The sequence below is a fragment of the Lipotes vexillifer genome, unplaced genomic scaffold, assembly GCF_000442215.2.
Source record: "Lipotes vexillifer unplaced genomic scaffold, Lipotes_vexillifer_v1.1 scaffold554, whole genome shotgun sequence".
Classification (NCBI taxonomy): Eukaryota; Metazoa; Chordata; class Mammalia; order Artiodactyla; family Lipotidae; genus Lipotes; species Lipotes vexillifer.
The window spans coordinates 586,820-613,087 of record NW_006794635.1 but is presented as its reverse complement, the minus strand read 5'-3'; the positions used below and the strand labels follow the sequence as shown (position 1 = coordinate 613,087).

The 26,268-nt window shown below is 37.4% G+C and overlaps 1 protein-coding gene across 1 annotated transcript in view; it reads left to right on the top strand.

Moving 5' to 3' along the window:
- ZNF292 (zinc finger protein 292) overlaps positions 1-26,268 on the top strand; it is an 86,928-nt gene that overhangs the window by 26,573 nt on the left and 34,087 nt on the right. Inside the window, exons 2-4 of the mRNA XM_007467314.1 lie at positions 17,686-17,840; positions 18,035-18,113; positions 20,400-20,535. Of these exons, the coding sequence (XP_007467376.1) occupies positions 17,686-17,840; positions 18,035-18,113; positions 20,400-20,535 (370 nt within the window). The remainder of the gene's footprint in view (positions 1-17,685; positions 17,841-18,034; positions 18,114-20,399; positions 20,536-26,268) is intronic.

Below are 26,268 nucleotides of genomic sequence, written 5' to 3'. Positions count from 1 at the left end.
TTCCCTAACCCAGGGTCACTAAGATTTCTTCTGTGTTTTTTTTCCAGAAGTTTTATAGGTTTAGCACTTTATTTAAATATGGTCCATTTTGAGTTAATTTTTGCATGTGATGTAAGGTAAATGTCTTATTTCATTTTTATGCGTGTGGATATCCAGTTGTCCCAGTACCATTTGTTATGTTGAAAATGGATCACATCCCCTTATAGTTCAGCATGTATTAACATTTTTCTTAGGAAAAGAAGTAATTTTTTTCATTTGCTTTTAATCAAAGTTTTTGTGGATCAGTGGATATAATATAAGTGACCAAGGAAAAACTAGTTTCTGTTGAATTTTATTAGCATCCAGGATAGTTGTAAATTATAGAACCAAAGGGAATTGATCACCTTTTAAGCTGGGCTTCCTGCTGTCATATTTCACATTCTAAAGTAGGTGTATTTGTTCATTTGAGCCGCTATAATGTAAATAACATAAACTGGATGGTTTATAAACAATAGAAATTCATTTCTCACAGTTCTGGAGATTGGCAAGTCCAAGATCAAGGCACTAGCAGAATCTGGTCTGTTGAGAGCCCACTTTCTGGTTCATAGCACCTTTTCACCATGTCTCACATGATAGAAGAGGCAAGGGAGCTTTCTTGGACCTCTTCTGTAAGGGCACTAATTCCATTTATGAGGACTCTGCCCTCACGACCTAATCACTTCTCAAAGGCTCCACCTTCTAATACCATCACCTCGGGGTTATTATTTCAACATATGAATTTTGAGGGGCACACACATATTTAGTCCATATCAGTAGGAATGTCATATATGTGGCAGTTGGCCCATGATAGAGAGACATACCAAGTAGACTATGGTACTCTTTTCTGCCGAACCCTAGCACGTTGAGATTGAGACTCATGCTGTTATTATTTCTGGGATTTTGACTATGCTTCTTTGAGTATGATTATATATATATACTGTGCTTGTGGGTCCCTGGAGATACTAAGGTTATGGTCTCTGTGGAGGTTTTCCTCTCTAGGATTTTGGACTTCCCATGTGATATTCAGCTGTATGTTGGAATAAAATTATCACTCTATACTTGAACCGTGTGTTTACCTTCACTATGACTGCTTCACTCTTGGAGTCACAATATAAAGGTACAGGTCAACCAGACACATGCTGTCATGGTTCTTGGAGTATACGTACAAAGTTAGAAATATTGTGGAGACTAAACTGAAGTCAAAATTGTCATTTTTAGGGTGTCCTGTATGCAGAAACAGTTATATAGTGTTATGAGAATTAGTTCAATGGATGGGATTTAAAAACACTTCCTCTCTAGGTTACAGTGTACTAGACATTGTTACTTTTTATCTCTATTACATCAGGTTTCTTAGGAAATTAGAGTCACCTGTGGGCATTGTGAACAGGTTAGTGTCAAACATGTTCATATTAGTCCAAAATTGAGACCCTCTACACAAGCGGTCCCCAACCTTTTTGGCACCAGGGACTGGTTTCGTGGAAGACAGTTTTTCCATGGATGGGGGGGTGAAGGGGAGCGTTGGGGGGGCGGTGGTTGGGTGGTGGTTCAGGCGGTAATGCGAGCGATGGGGAGCGGCAGATGAACCTTTGCTTGCTCGGCCTGCCGCTCACCTCCTGCTGTGTGGTCCAGTTCCTAACAGACCACAGGCTGGTACCAGGGGTACCCGGGGGTTGGGGGCCCCTGCTCTACACTAAGGAACTCATTTGGTTGCTTTTGTAAAACTTGTTTATAGCAAAGGATATATTATAAGAACTAGAGGAATTAATGGGCCACACCACGTCAAGGTAGGGAATAGGAAATGTTGGGGTCATGATGTTCATGCCACCAAAATGCTGCAAAGAAAGTAGGCCTTGGATTCTGAGAAATTCTGGAGAATTACAGCATCCATATTGGAGATTATTTAGGATTTTAAGCTATCAGAAGCTCAGTTTCTGAATGATTACTTCACATCCTAGAATGAGTGTATGGGAGTGTGAATTATGTCAAATTCATAATTGATTTTCTTTGAAAATGTTAAAGTGCCACTGAAATAACTACAACAATGGGCCGTTTGCCAAGGACAATAGACTAAGGTATGGTTAAACAAAGTATCTGGAATAATGTGGAAGTAAGATTATGAAGTAATATTGGATTTAATCACAAGTGAGAGAGACTCATTGAATTCTCACTGTTCAGGACAAAGATGATACAAAAGCAGCAGCCCCAGAAGACAGTACAGTAAGGGACAAGCTCAAACCTGAGATGCTGAGTCAGGCTTCTGACTAGCTTGGTAGTTGGGAATGACCTCCTTCACCAGTTCTAGTCAGAGGAAACTTTTATTATGGACATGTTAATATGTATTCCTGGGAATATGGGTTGCAAATACTTCTTCCCAGTTTGTAGCTTTTCATTTGGTTTTAATGTGGGGTTTTGGTGAACCAAATATTAAGTTCTAACGTAGCTTTGGTTGTCAGTGTCTTCCTTTATGGTTATGTGTTTTGTCTTGTTTAAGAAATCCTTCATTGTCCCTTGAAATATTCTCAAGATCTTGAGATCTTCTCCTCTTGTGTTCTTAAAGTTTTCAAGTATTGCTTTTCACATTTAGATATTTAGATATTTAACCCATATGGAATATAATTTGGTTGTATGCTGGGAATAGTTGTAGTTTTATTCTCCTGAAGAGCTGGTTGTTTAAGCATTATTTATGAAATGGTCTGTACTTTTCTCACTAATTACTAACGGCACATCTTTTATATACCCAAGTTCCCATATATACTTAGCTTTGTTTTAAAGCTCTCTCTAATTCTTTTCTGTCATCTATGCCTGTACCAATATCATGCTCTTTTTTTTTTTTTTTTTTTTTTTTTCCTTGCGTTATGCGGGCCTCTCACTGTTGCGGCCTCTCCCATCTGCGGAGCACAGGCTCTGGACGCACAGGCCCAGCGGCCATGGCTCACGGGCCCAGCCGCTCCGCGGCACGCGGGATCCTCCCGAACCGGGGCACGAACCCGCGTCCCCCGCATCGGCAGGCGGACTCCCAAGCACTGCGCCACCAGGGAAGCCCTATCATGCTCTTTTAATTTCCATCTCTTTAAGTCTTGCTATCTGATTAGGGCAGATACTCCCACCTGGCTCTTTCAAAATTGGTTTGGCTTTTTGTGTGAATTTTAGAGTCAACTTGTCAGGTTATATGAAAAATCCTTATGGGGAATTTCTTTGGCATTGCTTTGACTTTATGTATCAAATTTGGGTCATATTGCCACTTTAAAAATTCATCTTCTAACATCCATGAATGCAGTATCTCCATTTATACAGGCCTTCTTTTATGTCTTTAAGTGAAGTTTCATAATTTTTTTCTGAAGATTTTATATATATTTCATTAGATTTATTCTTAGGGACCTCATGGGTTTAGTTATTGTGAGTGGTATCTTTTTAACAGTTATATTTTCTACTTACTTGCTTGTGAATAGAATTGATTTATATCCTGATTATATCCTGCAACTAATTTGAATTCTCTTGGACTTACGTATGCATTTTCTGCAGTAATGACGTTTTTTTTTCCTTTGCAGCCTTTATAGTGTTCATTTCTTTTTCTCATTGTGCTGATTAGGCCTACAGTCTTGAGTAGGAGCAGTGATAGCAGACATTTTTGTTTTGTTTCTGACTTTAAAGGGAAATGCTTTTAACTTTTCACCATTAAGTATGAGGTTTGCCGTGGGTTTTACTGAATACATTTCATCAAGTTAAGGAGCTTTCCTTCTATTCATTGTTGCAAAAAGGTTTTTTTTTTTTTCTTTACGTTGAATGGGTTTGTAGTTTGATCGTGTCCTTTTTTTGGTGATTATTGAGGTAATCATGTAGCTTCCCCTTTAAATCTATTACTATGATAAATTAGTTTAAAATTAGAGACATCTGTTTACTTTCTTCATATTGCCAAGATAAATCCTTCTGGGTCCAAAATACATTTAAAAAAAATACATTGCAGCCCTTCCTCTTCCCTTCCTGAATAATTCAGTCCTTGATTCCTTATGGAGAGGGGACAAAGTAGGTGTCTGTGGTGGGAGCAGGGGTGTTGCATAGGCCCAGAGTGAGTGTCAAAGCCCAGGTTGGATAAGTAGCAGCTCTGTGATGCAGGAGTCAGAGCCCAATTAGGGTGAGGAGGGCTCTGTAGGGAGTTGGCAGGGGTGGCTGCATGTGGGGATTTAGAGCCCAAGTGAGATGAGTAGGTTGCCCATGGGGTGGGGGAGGGGAGAGCAGCCTGGTGTGGGGCTTCAGAAGGGGGGCATTTCCACAGAGGGGCAGCCTGGCAGAGGATGTCAGCGCCAAAGCAGAGGGAGAAGGGGGAACTGCCTGGAGAGACAGCCAGTTCCAGCATGCTGAGCCCAAGCGGAGTGAGGGGGGCAGGCCCTAACTTAATCAAGTGATCAAAAGGAACATCATCCATAATGGGACAGATTGAAATCATGTACTGCTTGATAGCATACAGTGAGCAGAAATCATCATTGCTTCTGTGGTATTCCTGCCAAAATGCATAACATGGATATAATTATGAGAAAACACCAAACCCAAATTGAGGGTTATTCTACAAAATAACTGGCCTGTAATCTTTGATAGTGTAAGGGTCCTAAATGAGTCTTTAAAGTTTCGCTTAGGACTTAGAGGCCGAAGGGACATCACAACTAAATGCAAGGCATGGTTCTGAACTGTATCCTTTTCTGTGAAACACATCATTGGGATAATTGGCACACTTGAGTGGTGTCAGAGGATTAAATGGTAGTAGCGTATGTACCAGTAGTTTTTTCTTGATTCTCAGTGGTCATACTCTCTGATCACGTAGGAGGTCCTTGTTTGTAGGAAATATACATTAAGATATTTGAAGGCAGTAGAGCACCAGGTTGGCAACTAACTACCAAATGGTTCAGGAAAAAATTTTCTCTATACTGTATTTCCAACTTCCTGTAACTTTGTGATTGTTTCAAAATATTTTAAAAAATTTTTAAAGTTTATTGCAGGATTTGGTTTGGTAATACTGGGGATTTTAATATCTGTTTATTAAGTGAGATTGGCCTGTGAATTTTCCTGTCTCATATCACATTTACCCAGTTTTTTAAGTTTATAATAGTCTCAAACAATGAATTGGGGGAACTTTCCCTCCCTCCCTTTTTCCTTTCCTTTCTTCCAAAAGTTTCTATAATAGTCTGTTTCCTAAAAGATCGTTTGCTGGATTTTCCTATAGAAAACCAACTAGATTCTTTTTTTTTAAATTGGATTCAGTTTCTTTAGTGGGTAAAGGACTTTTTCTGTTCTTGAGATAGTTTTAATAACTTCTACCCATTTCATTCAGATTTTTAAGCTGCTTCATTAAAAAACAAGTAAATAGTTAAAAAAAGATTTTAAAGCTATTTCAAATAAGGAATAAGGTTATTCAGTGTATTATCTTAATATTTTTTTAAAATATGCATTGCTTCTGTAGTTTTGGTCCCTTTCTCATTCCTAATTCTATTTATTTGTGCCTTCTCTTTTTTTTTTTGATTATTTTTGCCAAAGGTTTTTTTTTTTAAGTCTTTCAAATGACCAGTGTTTGGTTTTGTTGATCCTCTCTGTTGTATCTTCATTTTCTATTTCATATATAAATATATCTGCTCTTGTTTTTACTACTTTAAAATTTTTAAGCTTTCTTTGAATTTATTCTCTTTGTCTAACTTAAGTTAGCTACTTAACTCAGCTGTTTTCACAAAATTGTGTGTAACAACCACAAAACCCTAGTGACATCTAATAGTAAGTATGTATTGCTCATTCATCTGAAGTCAGGGCATGGTTGGCTAGGCAATCTGCTGGTCTTGGCTGGAGTCATACAGGTTTAAGGTTGGCTGGATGTTGCCTGGTATAGGGTGGCCTCAACTAGAGCAACAGGGGTGGCATCTTCTCATCTTCCTGGGAACAGCAGGCTAATCTGGACATATCTTCTCCTTTTGATGGTAGAAGCATACAAACGAGCAAGATTCTTAAACTCATAGATGACCTGCCATCACTTCTGACACATTCTTTTGGTCAAAACAAGTCACATGGGGTAGGAAAATATTCTCTACCACTATGAGAAGTATTCTACAGTCATGTGAAAAACGGCGTGGATACAAGGAGGAGTGAGGAATTCAGTCTACCACACTTGCCATCCCTAATATTTTGATCTTCCAAACTTTTTATTATAGAAAAAGTACAAGAATAGTACACTGAATACTCATATACCTTTTACAAGATTCACCGGCGTTAACATTTTGCTATATTTGCTTTGTCTCATGCTTTTAATTCTTTTTCTCCCTGAATCCTTTAGAGCTAGGCATCATGACATTGCGTAAGTCCAAAAATTGGGCTTGTATTTATCTCTTAAGTCCAAAAATACAATCATCACACAGGAAATTTTAACATTGACACAATAATATTATCTAATTACAGTATATGTTCAGATTTCTCTGTTTGTCCCAGTAATATTCTCTATGATTTTTTCATTTTGTCTTTTTCTAATGCAGCCAGTTTTGCTTTATCACAGCATAAGTATCCCTAGCAAAAAACCTTGCTATGCAAGATTGCACAACAAAAATCACAAGGCTTATGGGGAAAATGGGGTTAGAGGCCCAACACTTGAAAACTTCATCAGTGTCACACGCAGAACCTTATAAAAACTGTAGTACAATTTTATACCCCTTTAGTGGTTAAGACTTACATAACTTAAAATAAATGTGGTGCTTTACCTTGGAAAAGACCTGTACTTTGTTTGTAGGAGTGGGTGTCAGAAGGGATGCAGTTTGTGAGTTATTGTGAGGTGGTGGAAGGAGAGTTCTCTGAAATTGGACAGAAAGTTGTAAAACCATGTGTGGATGGGTGTGGCTCATCACATGCCTGGGTCATGAACTGATGTAGGTGATACATGTTTTTGAGGTGTGTGCATTTTGTTTTCCTGCAAGCTTAGTTCAGCTGGGTATAGTTTTCTGCTTTCACCTAATGTTTCTCACCAAAAAAATCACACATAGGCAAATGGGAAATTAATGTTTTGCTTATACTGTGTTGGAACATATTTGCATGTTTTTTTTAAAGCTATAGCATAACTTACAGTATAAACATTTTCATCTATAAATTTCCCTCTTAAGCTTGTTCTAGCTGCATCCTACAAATTTTGATGTGCTTTTGCTATAGTTCAAGTCTAAGTATTCTCCGATTTCTATTATGATTTCTTCCACCCGTGATTTAGAAATAGACTTAAGGGGGGTAGAGGGATAGATTGGGAGTTTGGGATTGACATGTACACACTACTGTACGTATGTATGTATGTATGTATTTATTTATTTACTTTTGGCTGCATTGGGTCTTTGTTGCTGCATGCGTGCTTTCTCTAGTTGCAGCAAGTGGGGACTACTCTTCGTTTTGGTGCGTGGGCTTGTCATTGCGGTGGCTTGTCTTTGTTGCGGAGCATGGGCTCTAGGCACACGGGCTTCAGTAGTTGCGGCACGCGGGCTCAGTAGTTGTGGCACACGGGCTTAGTTGCTCCGTGGCATGTGGGATCTTCCTGGACCAGGGATCAAACCTGTGTCCCCTGCGTTGGCAGGTGGATTCTTAACCACTGTGCCACCAGGGAAGTCCCACACTACTATATTTAAAATAGATAACCAACAAGGACCTGCTGTATGGCACAGGGAACTCTGCTCAATATTCTGTAATAACCTAAATGGGAAAATAATAGGTACATGTATATGTATAACTGAATCACTTTGCTGTACACCTGAAGCTAACACATTGTTAATCAACTATATTCCAATATAAAATAAAATTTTTTTAAAAATAGGCTTAAAAATTTTCAGATTTGTACTTTTCTTTGTAAGGGTATTTTGTTCATTTCTGACTTTATTGCATCATGTTCAAAGAATGTGAAAATGTATGATATTAATTGTTTGTTATTTTTCGTGACTATGTGACCTAGTTTATAGTCAGTTTTTGTAAATGTTTTGTGTTTTTAAAGAATGTGCATTCTCTAATTGTTGAGGGCAGGTTAATGTACTTAAAGTATTTTATTTCCTTAGCTGAGTATTCTATGTATATATCACCAATTCAATCCAAACGCTCCCTCAGTTATATGAATCTCCTCTAAGCTTATTCAGGTACATTAGGTAGTCTTGTCAATTTCATCTTGAATAAATTTGTCCTAGAGCCATCTGATATGCTGTAGTTATTTTTCAGGCCCATTGCACAGCTGTTTTCTTGGGATCTTTCTTCATTTCCTGTCTCTTGTGTTAGATTCCCTTTTTCCTAGATACCATTTTCACTCCTTCCCTGGTTTATTCCCTCATTTTGGTGAAATTCCCTCTTCAGTAGCATCCTGAAAAAATATGCATAGAAGTTGAAATTTTTGAGAACTTGCATGTCTGAAAATGACTTTTCTGTCTTAATACTTATGATAATTGGACGGAAATAATCGCCCCTCAGTTTTTAATGCAGTGCTTCATTTTCCTTTGGCTCCAGTGTTGCTGTTGAGAAGTCTGCTCCCTGGTTCCCCCCAAGCTTGTTTTGGTCCTCTCTTTGTCCTTGAGCTCTGAAATTTTATGAAATAGTACCTTGGTATAGGTCTAGTTTGAGTAATTGAGTTGGGCACTAAGTGGGTCTTTCAATTCTAAAATTCGTGTCCTTAGATTCTAGGAAATTAAGTTGAATTAGTTCTTTGATTTGTTCCCCTCCATTTCTCTAACTTCCTGGAATTCCTCTTGTTGATTATGAGACCTCTAGCACTATTCTCCAAAGTTTCTTATCTTTTCTTTCCTTCCCTTTTACTCTACTTTCTGGGGAAATTGAGTTAAGGTCAAACGAGGACTGGTATTTTTTTTTTTTTTTTTATAGAAGATGTTGGGGGTAGGAGTTTATTAATTTATTTACTTATTTTTGCTGTGTTGGGTCTTTGTTTCTGTGCGAGGGCTTTCCCTAGTTGTGGCAAGTGGGGGCCACTTTTCATCGCGGTGCGCGGGCCTCTCACTATCACGGCCTCTCTTGTTGCGGAGCACAGGCTCCAGACGCGCAGGCTCAGTAGTTGTGGCTCACGGGCCCAGTTGCTCCGTGGCATGTGGGACCTTCCCAGACCAGGGCTCGAACCTGTATCCCCTGCATTGGCAAACAGATTCTCAACCACTGCGCCGTCAGGGAAGCCCGAGGTTTTCATTTCTGCTATTACATTTTTAATTTGAATCTTTTTAAAATAAATATTCCTTTATGATATGGTGTTTTTATTCATAGGTCTAATAGACTCTCACACACACACACACACACACACACACACACACCCTAGAATATTTTTTTTAATCTTTTTTAACATCTTTATTGGGGTATAATTGCTTTACAGTGGTGTGTTAGTTTCTGCTTTATAACAAAGTGAATCAGTTATACATATACATATGTTCCCATATCTCTTCCCTCTTGCGTCTCCCTCCCTCCCACCCTCCCTATCCCACCCCTCCAGGCGGTCACAAAGCACCGAGCTGATCTCCCTGTGCTATGCAGCTGCTTCCCACTAGCTATCTACCTTACCTTTGGTAGTGTATATATGTCCATGCCTCTCTCGTGCTTTGTCACAGCTCACCCTTCCCCCTCCCCATATCCTCAAGTCTGTTCTCCAGTAGGTCTGTGTCTTTATTCCTGTCTTACCCCTAGGTTCTTCATGACATTTTTGTTTCTTAAATTCCATATATATGTGTTAGCATACGGTATTTGTCTTTCTCTCTCTGACTTACTTCACTCTGTATGACAGACTCTAGGTCTATCCACCTCATTACAAATAGCTCAATTTCGTTTCTTTTTATGGCTGAGTAATATTCTGTTGTATATATGTGCCACATCTTCTTTATCCATTCATCCGATGATGGACACTTAGATTGTTTCCATCTCCGGGCTATTGTAAACAGAGCTGCAATGAACATTTTGGTACATGACTGTTTTTGAATTATGGTTTTCTCAGGGTATATGCCCAGTAGTGGGATTGCTGGGGCTATGGTAGTTCTATTTGTAGTTTTTTTAAGGAACCTCCATACTGTTCTCCATAGTGGCTGTACCAATTCACATTCCCACCAGCAGAGCAGGAGTGTTCCCTTTTCTCCACACCCTCTCCAGCATTTATTGTTTCTAGATTTTTTGATGATGGCCATTCTGACTGCACACCCTAGAATATTAATGATAGTTTCTTGGAATTTTGTCTTCTCCTTGTATAGTCTCTGCTTGCTCCAAGTTTCTTTTTCTTTTTTTTTTTTTAACTAATTTGTTTCAACCTCCTGAGTGGTCCTTGGCTGTCCATATTTAAAGATATATCACTGAAAAACTGATTGAGAGCTCCAGGCCCATGAGTGGGATTTGTTGTGGTTTTCACTGTAGGGGGACCTAGCTGTTTCCTTTTCATGGGGGAAGGCCTGGTGTCAGAATCTTTGGGTCTTTTTTCTTGAATTTCCTGAGAAGGACTCAGCTAAGGAGGTTCTGGCAATTTTGGAGGGAAAAGGACATGAGAAGGGAGCTGTCTCTATAGTCAGTATGTAAAGTTGACTTAATGCTTCCCTTATCTCTGTGCAGACACCTTTTTTTCCTATACTTCTCTACAGAATAAACTGCTGGGGATAGAGAGGAGTAGTGCCTAGCTTTGGTCACCTAGCTCTGGAGAGGGATGCAGAAATCAGAGAGGCCAACTGCTTAAATAGACTTTCAGCCAGTCCTCTCATTCTCAGTCTCACCTTTGCCCCCATTTCCAGAGGCACCTGGTGCTCCCAGTTCTTGAGCCCTTCCATGATTCTTCAGAATTAGGTCTTTACCTAAAGTCTACTTTGGAGTCATTTTTCATGGAGTGCCCATCTTCCATATGCTTTCCAGTGTTTAAAATTTTGTTTCTGTTTCCTCTGTTCCTATTTTCTTAGTCCTTGTGGGTTTATGCCAGTTAAAAAAAAAAAATTACTGTTGGTTTAGTGAGGTTTGGAGAGGACAAGGTGTGAAATGAATGTGTCCAGTCCACCATTTTCATGCAAAACCTTAAAATAAATTTTAGTAACTTTGAAATTATAAAAGAGTATCACTCACCAAAGGCTCAGTGGGTACAAAAAGTCAAAACTCTGTTATTTGCCTTCTTTCATTCCTGTACAGTGGGGTTTTTCTGGAGGTTACATGATCTATGATATTACAGCAGATTAAATGCAGGGATATGAGAATCCTGCTCTTTTGTATTAAGCCAAACATTGAAGAGATTTGAAAAATGTAAGAAATGCCACTCTTCTCACTAATTTTTTTGGAAACAATTTTTTTCATTAAAAATACCCTATTTATAGTAACATGTGATGGGTTTGTTGTTATTTTAAATCCATTTATAAGTATATAATTAAGTATCTCAGTTTTCATTTCTAATTCTCACATGGTGAAAATCAGTAGTTATAATCCCCATAAACAAATGCTTTGGGATTCTCAGTATTTTTAAGAAAGGGTCATGAGATCAAAACTTTTGAGAACTTCCACTCTAGAGAATCATAGCTATAAATTGGAATTGGACCGTGAGTGTAAGAGTATAAACATATCCAACACTCCAGTCTTACCTTTATGTAGGACAATAATGTAATTTAATCCTCTTGCTTATTAAATTTAACACCCCTGTGGTTTTATTCCCCTTCTATTCTTCTTTCGTTTTCTCTCCTACTAATCCTTAGAGGAACTAAAGGAAGCTTCTGGAAGTTAATCTATACTGTCTTCCTCCCTAGAGTATATATGTCCTAGTCTCTGCTGATGTAGATAATGAGAAATCAACTTAACAGCCAGAATATTAAATGTGCATTTTTGTTCCCAAGGGGGTGAAAATTGGTTCTTAAGGAGCAAAAAGAATCTTAGATATTACAATAGCTTGTGACCCATAAACAGACAGTACATCTGTGGTATTAAAATTTCATTGGGGGTGGGAGACAGGGAAAAAAGTCAGAAGTTTCCTTAGGAGCGGATAAAAATGAAAAGGAGGTTGAGAAACACTGTTTTAGAGATCCTGCTGGAATATGATCCTTTAACCTTTCTTTTGCTTGTATTTCTTTCTCTGATCGTAATACATGCTATAGGAAAGGTGGTGATGACAAATAACTTGCAGGAAGACAATAGGTCCCTTAAAGAGGGAGGCAGCTGGGTAAGGCTTCCAGCAATCAGAGAGCCCGTGCCTCAGCTCCCGCCAGTTATTTCAGTGCCGGAATATGGACCCAAGGTTTCCAAATGGAAAAAAAAAAAAAAAGTCAGAAATCCAAGTTCTCTGTAAACTTATGATTTTTAAGTGTTAGAAACTAATTAAAATAATTTTTAAACAATATGCCAACCAATCAAAACCTCTCTGAGCCCCACTAGTGTAGTCTCTTCTGTTGTGATGGAATGTGTCTCCCAAATATGACTGCTTTACTGCATTCTGAACTCAGAGCCGTTTTGCTCCTGCTTGAGTAACTTCAGTGATGGAGGCCAACCTGTTAAATTTTTTTGTTTTGTTTTGTTTTGTTTTTTGCGGTACGCGGGCCTCTCACTGCCGTGGCCTCTCCCGTTGCAGAGCCACAGGCTCCGGACACGCAGGCTCAGCGGCCATGGCACACGGGCCTAGCCGCTCCGCAGCACGTGGGATCTTCCCGGACTGGGGCACGAACCCGTGTTCCCTGCATCGGTAGGCAGACTCTCAACCACTGCGCCACCAGGGAAGCCCAACCTGTTCAATTTTTGGTTAACTGTAATTGTTTGATCGTCAGTCTCATAGGAAGCAGAAAGTTATCTCCTTAAAACTTTAACTTAGTGGTGCTGGTTTGTCCTGTGAGAGCACATAGAGTAAGACTAACTCTTGTTTTATGTGACAAGTCTTCAGATTTGTTAATTTGGCTGTGAATCAAAGTTTTATTTCTCTAGAAGTGTAGAACATAGTATTTAAGAACTCAGGCTCTGAAGTCAGACTGTTAAGGTCTGAATCTCCTCTATGCCTCTAGTTCTGTGCTCTTGGGGCTTATTTGTTTCTTTAACTATTTTATGCCTTTGTCCATTTTAATATAAGCACATTACTGTAATTTATCCAATTGTTAATAGGTATTGTAAAGCTTGCAGAACAGTGCCTAGCATATAGTAAATATTCAGTAAATGTTATTTATTGCCCAGATTAAGCATCCCGTCCTTAGTTCCATTAATCATTCTTTACAGAACACAGTTTTAACTTCTCTTACTATACTTAGTTTACAGTTTACTCATTAATGGAAGCAATCCGGTGCCTCGTAGGAAGACTTACAGGTTTCTTTTCCTATCTCTTATCCTCTATACCCCTCGCATATCCCTCTCCAAACCAGATCACAACAACTTTTATTTTTGTTCATTTGTGTATGTGTATTTAAATATAAAAACACCACACACACACGTGGACTTGCTCATTCTTGAACACATGTGGGAGTAAAAACCATTGGAGAGGCAACCAAAGTGTGAGGCTTAGGCCCCTCCCCCACCTTCCTAATAGAACCCTGATTTTATTCACACATTTTCCTTCTTCAGCATGGCTTTGTGCTTCGGAGAAACCTTGGAGAGTGGGCAACCATGGAGTTCCTTTATGGCTGTGTGATTTTTGACGTAGGTGTCTGATGAAATTCTGGCTGTTGGGACCTGAGGAAAAATTTACTGATAGAAATTGGGTTTATGGTTTCTGGGAAGGGTTTCTTTGTTGCTTGAAAAGATGCACATGAAGTGGTAGTCTCATCTTTTCTTCTGGTTATTGCTGAGACCTAGGGACTGGGTGGGGCACCACCTGAGGACGGCAGAGTGAAGGCATAGGTGGTCCTTGAAGACGTTGTTGAGCCGCTAAACTAACCAATCCCAGAACTTGCTCTTCCTCTTAATCTCTTATTATGTGGGAAACCTTTCTTATTGTTTCTGCTGCTTTGAGTTGGATTTTCTTACTTTCAGCTGAAATAAGCTTAACTAATAAAGAGGTCAAGTTATTTAATTCTACTATGGCTGGCAAACTAGATAAATAGTACATAACCTCATAGAGTTATGAGGAATAATTGAAGTAATAAAGTAATCTACAGATTTATAGTTGTGACATTACCACAGTGTTTGTAGTGGACAGAATGTTTCACAGAGAGTGAGGAGGCTGCCTGGCTTTGCTGATTGCCAATTCAGTTAATATTCGAATTTCAGGTCACTGGACTTCGTAAAACAGAATTAAGTGATCTTGAAGGTCTGTTCTGATTCTGTGTAAAAAATATGAGTCTGATTGTTCTGGAATTCCTGCCTGAAAGCCTTTGTATAGATTAAGGTAGTAGATATAAATAAGTAACTTTTTTAGTTGAAGAAAGCATAATTTATGAACTAGTCATGTTGGGAATGCTTCCAGTTTCACAGTGGTTCTACTAATCTTAGTGTCTTGAGAAACAAGGGAAGCTCTACTATCAGTACACTTACTGGTTATGAATATCAGCTCATACCTTTATAAAAATAGATATTTAACCCAACTTTTAAACTTATTCTCCTATATGTAATCACTATGAGCATGCCATTTTCTTTTTCCTACCATCTCTTAAAATCTGCTGTGATGCTTTTCTTCTACCCTTTCCCTAGTTACATTATTCCCAGACTGTTAAAAAGCCACCTAAAAGGTCTGCTTTTCACCAGAATCTGCTTTCTCTTCCTCTTTCCTCATCTATAAAATGAGGTGAAAGTATATTATTTTTTAAGGTGCTTTATGGTTCTCACATTCTGTGACTTGTCAATTATTTTTCTCATCAATTCAGACTCTGTTATACCCAAAAGAACTCATCTTTGATTATAATTAAAGGTAAGTTTAAAAACTTTTTCGGACTTCCCTGGTGGCGCAGTGGTTAAGAATCCACCTGCCAGTGCAGGGGATATGGGTTCAAGCCCTGGTCCGGGAAGATCCCACATGCCACGGAGCAACTAAGCCCGTGCATCACAACTACTGAGCCTGTACTCTAGAGCTCGCGAGCCACAACTACTGAGCCCTTGCACCACAACTACTGAAGCCCACATGCCTAGAGCCCATGCTCCACAAGAAGAGAAGCCACCGCAATGAGAAGCCCACACACCACAACGAAGAGTAGCCCCTGCTCACCATAACTAGAGAAAGCCTGTGTGCAGCAACAAAGACCCAATGCAGCCAAAATTAAATAAATAAATAAATTTAGTAGAAAAAACAAAAAAACAAGGAAAACTTTTTCACCTGAGGACAGTAGAACTCAAGTATATAAAGGAAAGAAGTAATGTATAAGTACCCTTTGCAGAGCTAGACATATCAAGAAATGTAGAGCTTGGGTAAAATGTAGATGTATGTACATACATGTAGATATATGTGATTTTTTTTTTCTAGGGTTTTTCTTGGGGGTGTTGGGAGACAAGAAAGGAAGAAGCTTATAATTTCAAAGCTTTTTGGAAATCAGTACAGTGTATTTTCTTTTTCAGGAAAAATTAAAACTATTATGGGAAATTGATTCATTACTGCAAGAGGACTAATAGGGGAAACCTAAGCTTTCAATTGAACCCATGTGAGACTGGGTACATTGGCCAGGCATGAAATTCCCCAGACGCCTAAACTTCTTTTTCCAGAAAAAGGAAAATAATATTTAATGACTTTATGTAGAAAGACAGGTGCTAGCTAAAGTAAGAATTGTATGCATAGTTGGTGTTAATTCCAAAAACCTTGAAGATGTGAGTGAGGTCATCCTCCATCATATCACCAGTTTTATTCCTCCTAGAAGTAGAGGGATAATCACAAAACAGTTCCAGAATGCAGACTTTTCCCTTCAGTTGGTAGGTTTTGTTTCGATTTTTCTAAGTCCTGTTGAGAGATATTTGCACTGCTGACACCAAACACATGGTGTTTTTTCCAGTACCTCTTCTCAAACTCTCCAGCACCAAATAGGTCTTCTACAGTTCAGTTAGCTCAGACTCCACAGGTTAAAGGGCTCAGTCCCACAAGACTGCCCTTACTTCAGATGCCAGTTGCAAGTACTGGGCCTTCAAGTAACCTGCACTTCTGTCCAACTTGGAGAGAGTCAGGGTTTATGAATATATGACTACTCAGAAAGTAAGTTGTTATTATGTTGCTCTTTAATTTACCAGATTACCTTTTCTATCCTTCTTTTCTTCCATATTCTCTTTGATCACTTACTACTTCTAGTAGTTAGAGGGTTGTAGAGAGGAGAAGGTAATAAGTGTTTTCTTTTGAGTGTCTGATAGTAGAATATAATTCCTTCCTTCCTACCTTCCTCCCTTCCTACTTTACTACCTGCACATTTGTAGAAAGCTGCTTCTGTATGCCAGAGGATACAAGCAAGGCCTTATGGAGTTTTCCTTCAAGATACCTCTTTTCTACGAAATAACACCTGAATTTGCCACATGTTGATGAGTCTTAAACCTTGAAAAGTGAGAAAGACTAATTGTGGCAGTCTTCTGTATTCTAAAAACATTTAATTAGAGTTCTACTTCATTTAGCATAATAGTAGAACCTTTTAGATAGTTTTTAGTAACTCACAATGTTAGTAGTTGTAGAACGCATAGGTGTCTGTTTACTGTTGCCAGTTTCTTCCACCTCTTCATTCTGTAGGATAAACAGCATTTTGTTTTTCCTGATGAAGAGTTTTTTATTGTAAAAAACAAGCACTTGGGCTTCCCTGGTGGTGCAGTGGTTAAGAATCCACCTGCCAGTGCAGGGGACACAGGTTCCAGGCCTGGTCTGGGAAGATCCCACGTGTCGCGGAGCAGTTACGCCCGTGTGCCACAACTACTGAGCTTGCACTCTAGAGCCCACGAACCACAACTACTGAGCCCATGAGCCAAAACTACTGAAGCCCACACGCCTAGAACCCATGTTCGGCAACAAGAGAAGCCACCACAGTGGGAAGCCCGCACACAGCAACAAAGAGTAGCCCCTGCTCGCCGCAACTAGAGAAAGCCTGAGAAAGCCCGCGCGCAGCAACGAAGACCCAACGCAGCCAAAAATGAAAATAAATAAAATAAATAAAAATTAAAAAACCCAGAAAACCAAGCACTTTATTACAAAAATTTGTTGACCTTATAATCATTCTTTAATATCTTTAATAGTGATTTTATGTGTGTTGAACATCTTTAGATATTTTTAGTGATAAAGCTCATCATAAAAACCAGTAATATACTATGTACTATTTTAACTGAAAACATTTCATGTCTTTTCTGACCATATGTGGTTAATTTATTGTTAGGTGTTGAATTTTATGTTCCTTGCATGAAAAATAGAACACATAAATATTTGAAATTCTTCACTGCATGCCTGGCCAAGTATTACTTGCCCAGGTGTCTTCTTTTTAAAATGACTTTTAAATCTTAGAAATTTGTGGGTGAAAGGGTGGATTATGACTTGGAAAGAGAGGAGATAATGCTTTCACTATTTAAAACCAAACTTCATGAAAAGATGCTATTGTTGGATGAATTAACACTAATCTTGTCTCCTACAAAGAGCTGCTGGAAATAAGATTACGGCTTTATTACTTTTAATATTTTAATCGGTGTGAACTGCTTTTTGTTTTTATAAATAAAAGTTATTTCTCAAAATTTCTTAGGGAGGAAAGAAAAACAGTTGATTAATTAATCAATATGTATTTTTATTTACTTTGAATACTTTTTATTATTCCTTCCAAACAGACACTCCTTGAATATGCAGAGAAATGGAAAACTTCAGAAGATCCTTTACCTTTATTGGAAGTATACACAGTGGCTATCCAAAGTTATGTTAAAGCCCGACCTTATCTTACCTCTGAATGTGAAAATGTAGCATTGGTTCTGGAACGCTTGGCATTGTGAGTAGACCTTTGAGTAAATAAAAAATTAGATTTAGCTTTTTTGTTTTTAACTCTGTATCTCAAATCTTATGATAGTTTAATTTTAAATAGATTAGTTATGGACAGTCTACTGATGATAGTAGAATTATTCATCTTATTTTACTTTGAATTTTAGTAATTATTTGTATCCTTACCAACTTTTTGTTTTTTAGAAGCTGTGTTGACCTTTTACTGTGTCTGCCTGTTGAGTTATCTGATAAACAGTGGGAACAATTTCAGACACTGGTGCAGGTGAGAATATTTACCTACTAGATTTAATATAGATATATTTTATGGCAATTTTCTTTATTCTTAATAAATTATTTGGTTAAACTTTAAATGATTTAAGTAATGACAAACATTAATTGCTGTTCTTATTAACATTAATGTCTTGCATATAGTCAGTGCTCAATAGATGTTTGCTAAATGAATATATACATTTAAGTAGTTTGGTTGAATATTGCACTGTTCTTTAAGATCAGATAATTAGAACTTTGCCAGAGCAGTAAGGGAACACAAAAGAAAATGCCCTCATTTGTATTTAGAAACAGTTTAACTAATTGTTGAAAATCGCAATATGCTTTATAAGAATTTAACGTATCTCATTTAATCCTTATGAAAACTTTGTGGGGGTAGGTATATTTTTCCCATTTTAAAGGTGAGGAAACTGAGGCTCAAACTCTAAAATATTTATCTGCCCAAACTTGTATAGCTAATATCAGAGTAGTTATTTGAACCAAGATTCTTTACTCCGTAGTCCATACTTTTTCTCCTATATCTGAAAACACTTGCTTTATCTCTGTTACTTAGGGCTGTTATTCTACTTATAAAAGTACTACATAGTTTAGCACTTAGTTGTTTTGCAGTATTTCAAGAATGTTAAATTTTGTTAAGCACTAGATTGTGCTGGATATTTTATAGCTTCAAGTAAAGTTTGATTAATTGGTTAGTTAAAAAGAATGTTCCTGCCAACTAGTCTCAAAAAGTATAGTTGTCTCTCTCTTCCTCTAGCCAGAGTTCTTAAAATATCTTTTGGCCTTATGTTTTTCCATAGAAGAGATATTAAAAGAGGATTAGTCTCAAATTTTAGAAGCATGTGAAATAAACTATAGTTAGGCAGAGAAATCAACTTTCCTATTTTAATATTAAATATTAAAATTACATCAAGTGCAAAATTCTTGAAGATAGGATTCATACCTTTATTCCAAAGGATTCAACATAGAGTTTTACACATAGTAGGTACATACTTAATAACTGTTGAAAGTGTCTTGTCGTGTTTGTCACATTGCAGCTAACTTTTTGATCATGCAATTTGTACTTCAGCATATCAGTAACTTTTGTCTCAGGTTTTTTTTCCCAGCAGGTGGTTATTTTTAGGTAAATGATTATCTCAGAACTTTTTTTGATTGTTTGGCACTCAGATACACTCTACCACAGAATTAATTATATAAGGAGTTTATATACAAATATAATACCGAATTCCTCATATTAATTTTGTTTGTCAACATAAGGTAAACCTTTTCAACTTTCTTTTTTGAAACAATAGCACTACTTGATGCCTTTTCATATGGTTTAATGAGGAGGAAATAACTCTTTAAATCCCAGTATGGAGCTCTCAGCAGTTGCTCAAAGAAAATTTCTTAAAGCACTTGAACTTGTTCAGTGAGATTTTTATGGTTTTGAGGAATAGACTTTTTATACAAACACAGCGTGCAGCTTTAAGAGTTTCCATGACACTTTGCTTTCATTTCAGAGCTTCCTTGGGCTTATTTTATACCTGCTTAACAACATTTGTTTTATTTTGCCTGTGTTTTCACTGTTTTTAAGCATCTCTTTACCCCACTAGAGGATAAGCTCCATAAATGCAAGGACTAGTTGCTCTCTTCCTTGGTACTTTGCCCATAGAAATTCTCAATAAACATTTTCTGAATTGAGTTAAAACTATTGGTCTTTTGTGACCTGAAGAATATGCTAATTGCATGAACACTTGGAAACAACAAGTAAGCAAGGTTCAGTGTCAGCTTTAATAGGATATCGTAAGGCTATGTCATGAATAAATGAAAAATCATACAATTAGTTGTTTTCTTTTCATAAGTCCCTTTTATTGAAATATGTGTATACAAGTTGTCACTTAGACCTTGATGCAGATTTGTCATTTGTTAATGATAGAAGTCTTTTTGGAAAATTTTTTACTAACACATAGGATATAAAACGTTTAAGGTCTTTCATGCTATGGATACTCTGATAGCTTCCTTGAGAAATAACTTTGCTCTTGGTTTAGATTTTGGGGAGAAAATAATACGAACTTATTTCTAGAAATACATTTTATTTATTTAAAATTTATAATTAAAATAATTCTTGTCCTTGAGATTCATCTTTAAAAATCAGAAGTAAAGGATTCAGCACTTTGTAATGTGACATGAAAATTTTAAGATAAAAGTCTTTATTTTTCAAAAGTTTAGTATTATATTTAAAGCCTGATAAGCTTGCTTTTGAAAATCTGTTGTAATTCTTTGGATGTTTATTTAATATTTATAGGTAGCTCATGAAAAGCTGATGGAGAATGGCAGCTGTGAATTGCATTTTTTAGCTACTCTAGCTCAAGAGACTGGGGTGTGGAAAAACCCGGTACTGTGCACTATTCTTTCCCAGGAACCATTGGATAAGGATAAAGGTAAATTTTCTAGAGAGCAGAGAGAAAAAAAAGAATCATTAGACTAGAAATAAGTACTTAAAATTGTTTTGATATAATTCATCTCAAGATATTCCAAGAAGGACCATTTAATTAAATTTTATATGAGGTGCTTGAGGCCCTTCATCTTTTTTTTTAATTGGGGGAAGATGTGTTTATAGGATTATATAATCTTAGAGTAACAGTTTTTTTCTCAACATTATTTTATCAGAGGAATTCCCTCTGTAACATCCTGACAGGTGGCAATCTAGCTTATATTTGATAACTAACTTATTTGATAGATGGAGAAGCAGAAACAGGGTAGTGAAATGATTTTCCTCAGGATAAGAAATTAATGCGGGAACTCTCAAATCTTCTGTCTCTGAGATTAGTATTCTTTCTCAAACAGTTTTTTTTCTCAGACTTACTTTATCCTGCTTTGTTATTATTGTATGAGCTTAGGCAACAAAGATCCCAGTCAAACTCAAACTGGCAGGTAGCCTATCAGAATTAGATGGCTAAATCACTAATATGTATAACACTTAATGTTCAGAATTCAAAATTTGTATGTGCTATGAAGAAGAGCACAATTGCTGTCTTTGGTACTTTTCTTGAGATTATTTAGGAAAGTGCCCAGATTTTACCCCAAGTTTTCCCAAGGTATTTAACTAGAGAAGTAAATAAGCTTCTTCCATTGTTTATTGATGTTTTCTTGCTGACTGATGGCAAACTCTAGGTATTTTGCTATGTGATAGCAATTTCTGAGGGCTCTGAGAAAGGAGTGGACGTTCATTGTTTGTTAACTCTTCTGGTACTTTGATATTTACCAAAAGGCTTCTCAACTAATCTCAAAACTTCTATTCAAGCTGGTTGTTCTTACCTGACTTCCCTCTTAACATTTCTCCCCATTTCTGGATAGTTTTAGCAGTGTTATCTGTTTCTTAGTTTTCACCAAAAGTTTATTTTTATTACCTCCCTTCCTTTGTGTATATCCACAGATTAGCTACATTGTTCTCAGACCCTCATTATTTAAAATAAGAAGAACAGCAACAACATTTAAAAGTTGAGAATCCTAGAGGTTGTTTTGCCTTTGTTTTGGCATGTTAGTTTTTTATTCGCAATATATTACCGCCACCATGTTTTTATTCCTGTAACCAAATATACTTTTTAGTCTTCTCAGCTTTGGAAATATTGGACATATATTAATAATAATATCAAATTACATTGTATAGTTCCTTACAGTTTGAAATGTGCTTTTATGTGCCTGGTTTCATTTAGCCTTCACAGTGATCCTGGGGAAAAAGTGGGATCTTTATTGTCCCTATTTTACAGGTGAGAAAATGGAGACTCAGAAAGATTAGTTGTCTTTTCTACATCATGTTGTCAGTGATGTGAGGCAGAGCCAGGAATTGAAGTGAGGTCCCCAGCTTCTCTCCTTTTTATATTATGCCAGGTTGCACCCAGCCTAATAAAATAAAATTGCACCTAGCTTAAATAATTAAATCGTTTTTCCTGTTGTTGGTTTCTGAAGACTGTCTTTGCCAAACTCACACATTATGCTAACGCAGGAAAATGGAACCTTTACCTTAGCAGAGATTTAAAATTTACCTTAAAAGAATATGTGCTCAGTTTCCTTATTTGTTTAAATGTGCCTAACATTGTTTCTGTTACAAATGTCTTTGCCTGTCTCTGTGCTGCTTTATTCCATGGTCTTCACATGGCATAGCTACTGGAATAATTTGGACTGTGCAGGCAAAAGGAGTTTCTACAATAACAGATGGATTGTAGGTAGCCAGATTCCATTACAACTCGTGAAGCAACCAGAGAGATGTTACATGACTGAGAGACTGCAGCCGTAATCTTTACTTGGTTCTCCATTATTTAGAATACTTCTTTGACGGGAGTTATTCTGTTGGTAATCACATAGACTAGAAGTGTATGTTTATTTCCTCCTTTGAGAAACTTGAAGGAATTAACATTTTACACATACATACTGATTTATTTATATTTTCAAATTGTATGCTTCTACAGCATGTGGAACTTTTAGCTTTTTATATGATATATCCAGCCCCTTGGTTTAACCTACACTAGCCTATAGCAAGTTTGATGAGAAGAGCTAGAGCTCAGACAGTAATCAGTACACCGTAATAAGCTGTGCTCATTAGTTTGTTTATAGCAAAGCCTTTGAAGGTTTGATGTACTATTTGAACAGTAGATGATCCACTTAATCTTGATTTGTTTTAAATAATTAATTTTTATTGACTAATTTTAGAACTACTTAAGCTCAGATAAACCAAGAAATGCTCTTTGATTTAGGGACTGAGGGTGTGTGGGACTAAATTAAAAATGCTGGTTTCACCTTAAGGTTTTAGTATCCTAGAATAAGATAACTCTAATAACTAAATCAGCATAATTCAAGTAGATGTCCATTGAATATCACAGGATATTTAGGCTTACATATTACTTTTGCTTTTCTTTAGTTATCATCTCAGAATTGGAAAGGCACTGAATGCCCATTTATTTTTTACCCAATTTTAACTCCCTTCTAAAACATCACTGATAAATAAATGGGCCTTTGCTTGAAGACTTCTAGAGAATGGTAACTGTGTAATTCAGTCCATTCATAGCCTGCTATTAGATAATCTTCATTGTGTAAATTGTGAAAAACTACATTCTTAAGAGTTGCCATCCTTTGGATCTAGTGCTACCCCTAAAGCCATACCTAACAAAGTACAAATCCCTCTTTCGTGCCATAGCAATTGAGATGCTTAAGGATCGTCATCATGTCCACACTTAGTCTTCTTTTACTCTAAAGACTAAAAGCCGTCCTGGTGTGGCATTATTTTAAATCTACAGTCATGATTCCTGACCTTTTAGTGCATTTTGTTTGTTGTTCTCATTCATGTGTAATTCTCAAAAGTTACGTGTACCCCAAATGCTATCTGGCAGGCTCTGAAGTCATTGGTACTCTCATCCCCTTCATCTTAGTGTTACTTAAGATGACGTTACCTTTTTGGGTGGCCTTATTCTCACAACTCAGCGAGGTTATTAAAATCACAAAAATTAAAAAAAAAAAAACCTACTCTTAAATTATTTACATTTTTATATGTTGTGTTTTGGCACACAAAGTAGTCTTTTTTTTTTTCTTTTTAATTTCACTGTGTTAGATCCATTCTGCCTCTGCAACTTGTCAATATCATTTAAAATCTTGATTTTGTTAATTCAAGATTTTTGTCCTTCCCTGTTTAAGCAGATCTTATTAGCATACACTCTGTTCGCATCCAGGTTCTTTTTTTTTTTTTTTTTAATTTATTTATTTTATTTATTTTTATTTTTGGCTGCATTGTCTCTTCGTTGCTGTGTGCGGGCTTTCTCTGGTTGTGGCGAGCGGGGGCTACTCTTCTTTGCGGTGCACGGGCTTCTCGTTGCGGTGGCTTCTCTCATTGTGGAGTGCGGGCTTCAGTAGATGTGGCACGTGGGCTCTAGAGCACAGGCTCAGTAGTTGTGATGCACGGGCTTAGTTGCTCCATGGCATGTGGGATCTTCCCAGGCCAGGGCTCGAACCCGTGTCTCCTACATTGGTGGGTGGATTCTTAACCACTGCGCCACCAGGGAAGCCCGGCATCCAGGTTCTTGATAATAACCATTAAAAAGGTCATATCCAAAAACCTACCCTATGGGATACTTACAGAAATCTTCTTGCTTGCCCTTCAGTCTTTTAGCCAATGCCGTTTGATTATGGTTGTTTCATCAAATTCACCTATTTCCTTATGTCTGGTCCATGGCTCTCCTTTTTGTGTATCAGGATTTGATGAAAGACCACAAGAGGTACTTGGCTAGAGTTGTATTAAGTAAGATTGTTTAATATTGAGGTTAGTCTGATCTAATTAATTTTTAAATGAACTTTTTATTTCAGAATAGTTTTAGATTTACAGAAAAATTGTGAAGAGTTTCCAAATAATCCACAACCATTTTTCCCAACTGTTAATATCTTACATTAGCATGATACATTTGTTACAATTAATAAACCAATATCGATACTTTGTTACTGAGTAAAGTCCATACCTTATTCACATTTCCTTAGTTTTTACCTAATGTCCTTCTTCTGTTCCAGGATCCCACCCAAGATACCATATTACATTTAGTTGTCATATCTCCTTAGGCTTCTCTTGGCTGTGACAGTTTTTCAGACTTCCCTTGTTTTTGATGACCTTGACAGTTTTTGAGGAGTGCTGGTCAGGTATTTTGTATCCCCTCAACTGGGATTTGTCTGATGTTGCTCTCATGATTAGAACTGGGCTTATGGGTCTGGGGGAGAAAGATCACAGAGGAACAGTGCCATTGTCATCACATCATACCAAAGGTACATAGAATCAACATGATTTCTCACTGTTGGTGTTAACCTTGGTCACCTGGCTGAGGCAGTGTGTTTGTCAGGTTTCTCCACTGTGGAATTACTTCCCCCCCGCCCTTTCCATGCTGTACTCTTGGGAAAGAAGTTACCTTGTACAGCCCACACTTAAGAGGTGGAGAGTTAAGCTCCACCTCCTCGAGGAGGCAGTATCTGCACAGATTATTTGGAGTTCTCCACAGATTTGTCTTTTCTTCCTTATCTGTCTATCTGTTTAGTCAATATGGACTCATGAATATTTTTTTTTATACTTTGGTGATAATCCAATACTACTTTATTTTGTTGCTCAAATAGTTCAGCTTTGGCTCCCAAGAACTCTTTGAGTTAACTTCTGTGTCCCTTTGACATACCCCATCATTGTGAGTTATGTTTTTTGTTTGAGTACTTCCTTATTTTCTGGCACTACAAGATGCTCCAGGCTTATTGTGCATATTTCCTGCCCTAATCCTAGAATCAGCTGTTTCTCCAAGGAACCCTAGTTCCTTTTATTGGAGAATAGTATTGATATTAGAAACCAAGACCTGGTAATTGGGTGTGCTCATTGCTACTGAGGTGTCATTGCCTCTGGTACCTCTCAGCAGACAAAGTAAGAAAATATATGTAAGTATAACTAATCTGTGTATGTACACATATCTATAAATGTTTCTGTAACCAGCTGTATCAATATTAAACTAAATGTGAGAGTTTATACTGATGTCTCCAACTCTAATCTGTATCACATGGATCATTCTAGCCTTCTCGCTTACCTGTAACCTCTCACTTCAATAGAATGTCATATAATTGGAATCATACAGTATGTAGCCTTTTCAGAATTACTTCTCTTACCATTGGCCATCCATATACTTAATCAATCCTAGTATACATGTATAGTGGTTTCAGAATTGATAACCTCTACCCCTGTGGGTACAGTTCCTCTTCCATTATTCTTGCTGACTCCACTCATCGAAGGTTAGGTGAGCACCCCATTTTCCCACCGCTTTCAGTGAAGTTCTTTCATTACATTTGTAAGACAGATTCTTTTGCCATATTCTACGTTCTATTCTGGGCTTCCCAACCGTCTAAATATTTTTTTTAATTTGCATACCTTGAGTCCTTCTTCATGCTGTAAAGTTCTGTGGGTTTTGACCAATGCATAGTATCATGTATCCACCATTACAGTATCACACAGAATAGTTTCACTGCCCTAAAAAAAATTAACTGTGTTTCACTGATTCAACCCTCTCCAGAACACCTGACAACTACTGATCCACTTACCGTCTCTGTAGTATTGCTCTTTTGAGATTGTCATATAATTATAGACTTTTCAGTCTAGCTTCTTCCACTTA